The 5,922-nt window shown below is 48.4% G+C and overlaps 1 protein-coding gene across 1 annotated transcript; it reads left to right on the forward strand.

Moving 5' to 3' along the window:
- The first annotated feature begins 1,704 nt into the window (after positions 1 to 1,704).
- On the forward strand, positions 1,705 to 4,553 carry TCF21 (transcription factor 21). The gene is made up of 2 exons (XM_068985330.1): positions 1,705 to 2,400; positions 4,145 to 4,553. Exons 1-2 carry the CDS (start codon positions 1,951 to 1,953, stop codon positions 4,232 to 4,234), a joined length of 540 nt encoding a protein of 179 aa, XP_068841431.1. The 5' UTR covers positions 1,705 to 1,950; the 3' UTR covers positions 4,235 to 4,553.
- Positions 4,554 to 5,922: the final 1,369 nt, after the last annotated feature.

The following is a 5,922-nucleotide window of genomic DNA, read 5'->3' on the forward strand; positions in this document are numbered from 1 at the left end:
ATCAGAGGGGAAACATTTAACAGGCCCGTTGGGTGTTCTCTTAATGCTGTTTTGGATCTCAGATTAAATTATTATACTTTCTGTGTTGTAGGGCTGGGTCATTTGTGCATGAAGACAAAGGCAACTTCAACTTGATATTTCTATCATCTCTGCTGTGGGAAGAGTCCTTTTCCTGGTTTATAACATCAATCACTCTCGTAATAAATCTTGGTAGTGGATATGGTCATTTAAATCTCCACCTGCACAAACAACAGAAAATAAGAGAGCTCATAAATCTCTACACTGGTGATTAACAAATTTTGGATCCTGGGCAAAGATATTATGGGGGGGGTCTCCCTAATTCATTAATAAAGACTGATTTGCTGACAATCTGTTTAGTTTACAGCATAGGGGGAAAGCAAACAAGACCTTGCTAACAAAACAAAACGTTAGAGGTTAGTGAATTCCCAGCTGAGCCCAGGATTAGAGATACGGTATCTCAGTTTAAGAGAGGGGTACAGATTCCCAGCCAAAAGCTCAGAATCCGCTCTTACATTCTGCTCCAGCCCCCTCAACTTCAGTGCCTAATTCCAAGGAAAGAAAACCTGGAGAAGAACTAGTAAGAGAGATCCATGCCTTCTGTATCTCGGGTTTCATTTCATCGATGTCGTTCAATCCCTTGATGTCTGGTACCCTTGCTTTTCTACTTACTCCTTGAATTTTCTTCTTCTCCAGAAAAGATGGTTGGGGCTGGAGTTAGGGGTGGAAAAAAAAAATCTTTCTGAACTGGATAATATTGCTCAATGTTTTGTAATGTCACCCTTACAAGCAGAACCCCGGTAGCCAAAAGAAGGCAGCACAGGGAGGGAAGAAAGCAGAAGTCGGGGACCAGGTGATACTTGAGGCAACTAACATTTTAAGACAATATTAAATGAATCTCTAGAAAGAAATTTAGGGGAAAGTTTTAATTTCATTAAAAAAAAATTATCAACTAACAAAATACTTTCCACAAATCCATGTTACTCTATCTCATTTCCCCTCCCCCCGCCCCCTTAAATGTGTGTTGTGTGTGGGTGTGCAACGATTATGTCTGGTGTGTACACACGGCCAATTCCTTGATATCTTTAAAGCGACCAGGGGCAAGTGGATTTTTTGGTACTTTCTCTGTCATCGCCCTAAAGATCCTATAAAGCACCTACTGTCTTAATACACCGCAGTTAAGGTGAGAAGATATCTTGGAAAAGCCACAGTCTCATAGTGTTGGCAGGAGGTGGTGGATCCGTGTCTAGATTTTCACTGGTGTTTTCCGTGAGGAAGTGGGGAGCCGGGGGATGAGATCTGTGGGCTTAAGGCCCAGAAAAAGCAGAGATGTGGTCGTTTTCCTAAAGTTCTCAGACAGAGTCAGCTATGACCTCTTAAGAAGGAAAGCCGGCCTCAAGAGATGGGCCCCGGGAACGGAGCTTGGGTGGGCCCCGCTGCTCCCTGGTTCATCCCAAAGTGGGAGAAGGTGACTGGTATTCGCGTCCTGCGGTGGAGTTGGTTTCCACTACAAGTTGGAAATCAGGGGCCGTGCGTGAGTTTCCCTCGGGTTGTGAAAGGGGTCTAAGAGCTTTGCTGGGGCCTGGCAGGCCCCTCCCCTGGGCGGCAAGGATCCGCCTCTCTATTCCCCAGATAAATTCCTAGTGTCCACCGAATTCCTCCGCGCGCTCTCACAATCCTCTCCGGCCACGACTCCGGGGGTGGGGAAACAGCGCGTCGGTTTCCTGCCCGCAGAAGCCCTCGCGGCTTCTTCTCCCGACTCTGCGAAGGGGAGAGGGGTGTGAGATCCAACCAGATCCCCACCTCCCGGCTCCCCAACCGAGGTGGCCGCCTCATACTCCACATTCGGGGGCTCACTGGTTTCGAGGTCTCTCTCTCCTCTTCCCTCTCTCCTCTCTCCCTTCCCTCTCTCTTTCATCCTCTCCCCCAAACATGTCCACCGGCTCCCTGAGCGATGTGGAGGATCTTCAAGAGGTGGAGATGCTGGACTGCGACGGGCTGAAAATGGACTCGAACAAGGAGTTTGTGACTTCCAACGAGAGCACCGAGGAGAGCTCCAACTGCGAGGCCGGGTCTCCCCAGAAGGGCCGCGGCGGCCTGGGCAAGAGGAGGAAGGCACCCACCAAGAAGAGCCCCTTGAGCGGTGTCAGCCAGGAGGGGAAACAGGTTCAACGCAACGCGGCCAACGCGCGCGAGCGAGCCCGGATGCGGGTGCTGAGCAAGGCCTTCTCCAGGCTCAAGACCACCCTGCCCTGGGTGCCCCCGGACACCAAACTCTCCAAGCTGGACACACTCAGGCTGGCGTCCAGCTACATCGCCCACTTGAGGCAGATCCTGGCCAACGACAAGTACGAGAACGGTTATATTCACCCGGTCAACCTGGTAAGTTTTCGGGTGTGGTGGCGGCGTCTCGCCTCCCGCGCTCCGGCCACAGCGCGCCCCCAGTGGGTCCCCCGTATGAGGGTGCGCGCCGGGCTGGGACCCGCGCATCTTGGTCACCGCCAGCCAGTGCCTCTAGGGGACCCTGCGGGCGATCCCCACAGGATCCTCGCTCTCTGCCTTCCAAGCTGCGGAACGCGGTGATTTATGCGAGTGTTTGACATGGCAGCCCAATTAAGAGTTTGCAAGCACGTTGAGCTGGCAAAGAGGAGGGATCCCCCGCACTCAGTGCCTTGAGGGCTGGTGCCGGACAGAGGACGCCGAGGAGATGCTACGCGCTAAGGAGGCATTTTAGTAATCCTTTTATACTTCCTTTAGCCAAAGAGTAGAACTTGATCTTCCTCCTCCTCTACTTCTTGTAAATAAAAACATCCCACTCTGTTTCTTTCCCAAAGTTTTCCATATGTAGAACTTTACATATGAACACATCGTGCCCCCGTAACTGTCACCTAAGTCCTCAACTATTTAAATATTCTGCACTCCTTCTGTCGATGGATTAACACTTTTGAATCCCAGAAATTTTAGCAAATATCAGCATAATCAGTACATTCTCACGACTGGTAATGTAATAAATAATATTAAAATAGGTCACTCTCCTTCAAAATTTAAGAACATGTTACTTTTTATCTTAATAAGTAATGCTCATTGAACCTAATATTTTTCTCAAAGGCATTTTACTGTTTAAGAAATATATTTTAATTCCCTCTTTGCATTTGATTTAATTTTAAGGGTTCCAGGCTCTAAAGAAAAACAAAAACTAACTAGCACCTTTGTTTATATATGATAAGAAGGAGACGTTTTCCTCTTAAAAGTCTTCTTATCAGTCAGCACTAGGGAGACAGGTTTGAAGGTTTGAGTGGTCTTCTCTCTGAACTGGTTTCAGGAATGGTGGAGGGGGTGGGTAGGAGGGGGTTGCAAAACCATATTTTGCTATAGAAAGTGTTTTTCCTTTCATTAAGAGTCAAGTTTTCTTAAGTGAGTAAATAGTTTTTAAAAATCTGGACCTAAAATGAAAGCAGTGCCTTCATTTACATCTGTTGCTGCCTTCATCCCTGATTAAGAAACCTTAAGTGAGCTTTATTATAAACATCAGGAAGAAGGGAAGAGAAAGCTGTGTTTGCTCAGCCCTGTAGGAACAGTCTGAAAATTCGCCGGTATATTCTTTTATTAACATTATTTGTTTTTAAGAGCTGGCGATTAATTTCGAAACGGTGATGAAAAGCCCGCCTTTGTGATGGAATGAACGTTAGAAGTAGTGAAATCCCTGGGGGTGAAAGCGAGAGGGCTGGGAGCCTGACCAGGGCCTCAGAAGAGCCTGACCAGGGCCAGAAGAGCGCTTCACCTTGAACCCGATGCCCAGCGGTTCGAGATCCTTCTCGGCTTCCCTGCCCAAGTCTCACCGCGGCATCTGCCGCCGGGCTGTGCTTTTTCTCTTGGGTTTTCACTTCGAACCTAGTGTGAGCCCCTCTTTGCTCTACCACCTCGAGCTGTGACTTGGCGCCAGGGCCGCTTTCTGCTTTATCCAGTCACAGGGCGCCTTAGGTCACAGAGTGAATTGCAGAGATAACGGGCCTCTCCAGCTTACCGCCCGCCGCCACCCGCGCCCTTTACTCTGGTCTCCGGCTCCGGCCTCCCCCCACCCCTCCTCCACGGCCACTTACCTCCTCCACCCTCTTCTCTCCTGCAGACGTGGCCCTTTATGGTGGCCGGGAAACCCGAGAGTGACCTGAAAGAAGTGGTGACCGCCAGCCGCTTATGTGGAACCACGGCATCCTGACCTTGGAGGTGCGAGTCTGGGAAAGGCGCGCTCCCGGGGGGAGCGGGCCCCGGGGAAGGCGACCCTTGCCCTCCCCGCTCTCTGTCTCTGCTTCCCCCTCGCAGCTCTCCTCTCCCTGTCCCACCCCGCGAGAACACTTTACAGCGACGAGGAGATTCGTTTCCAAACCAGAGAAACATCAACTGTACTTACAACGATTCCCATCTATTTAACTTTATTAACTTCTACCGTGAATGACTCTGCGAGCCTTGCTGGTCCAAGTGCAATATGTAATTATAAATATATAAATAGATAATAAGAGCCTATCAATGTGTATCTTTTGTACAATATGTTGTAAAATGTAGATCATAGAATAGCTGACTTTGACAGTCACATTTATAAAGTAATTCACTTAAAGATATATTTTTTTCAAACAAATTTTGCTACTTCCAAAAATAAATCTTTCTTTATATTGCTAAAAGCCCTGCCGTTTGGTGTGATTTCTGGAAAATATATTTGGAATAGAAAGGTGGGGAACCATGGGAGCAGGTCGATAATAAAAGTGGTCCTTTTGAACCTCAGTCCAAACTTATTTGAGAGATAGAAAATGATTAAGTACGATTTCCACCATGAAGGTGCAAATCATATTTTGCACTGAAACCTCAAAAAAGAAACGAGTCTCAAGTTTGCAGATTACTATTAAGACAAATAAAAATATTGTCACTAAACAAAGAAAATGAAGGATTAAAGTTAAGAACAGCCACACAATTCAAGAGAAAAGAAAAATCTGATTTTCAGGTATCCCACAGTGTAATTGCTAACACAAGCAGGAAGGTAAAACCCACATTCTATAACCTTCCAGGTGCATACATGAACCCACGCAACCCCACGCAACTGCAAACGAGTGAAGCAATAAAGGGAGAGATGAAAAATGTAAATGCCATACCTCTGGAATGTGTTCTACGATTTTCGAGGGGCTGCAACGTGTATCATATAGTTTTCTTAATAATTAATGAATCACTTCTAACAACGCGCATGCCTGCCTTCCTGTTACGTTAGCCAGTGCATTCAGCGCCTTTCCAACGACTTCCGGCGAACTGGGTTTTAATTTAAACATCTTCCAGGCTACGGAACAGCTCGCTGGGGAAGATTAAGTTGAGATAAACAGAGGCGAGTCCGAGGAGCCTGGGACCCGGTTCCCTCGCTGCCCCAGCGCAGCCCGCGGCGGCCGATGAGCCAGATGCCACCGGGGCTGTTTAATGTTCGGGGTTATGACCGCAGTGTTTACAAGACGTCTTCGGTTATTTATACTGTTATTCCTCGCAGAGGGCCTTGAAACTTCCGCTTCATTTGCTCTTTCTTTTCGATTTTTTTTCGCCCTTTTCTCAGCTCGATTTGGTACCTGGAGTAAGAGCTCCCTTGCTCCTGCGCTTACCTCCAACCAACCCCCATGGCCGCTTAGGGGTGGAGCCCTCAACCCGGCCACAGAGGGGAAGGAGCCGGGGATGCTCTTGACCTGGGGAACCGCTCTACGGGAGGGACGTTCTCTCCCCAACAGAGTTACCATGTTAGCATCTCCGTTCTCCGAGGACTGGGAACGCGGGTGGTTCCTCATCCGCGTGCCTGTCACTTGCGCTCTCAGGGTATCAGGCTTCCCTCCTCCTCGCTTCCGCTCTCCCTCTAGGAGACCTTCAAGAGATCATTTTAGG

The sequence above is a fragment of the Capricornis sumatraensis genome, chromosome 13 (assembly GCF_032405125.1).
Source record: "Capricornis sumatraensis isolate serow.1 chromosome 13, serow.2, whole genome shotgun sequence".
Taxonomy (NCBI): Eukaryota; Metazoa; Chordata; class Mammalia; order Artiodactyla; family Bovidae; genus Capricornis; species Capricornis sumatraensis.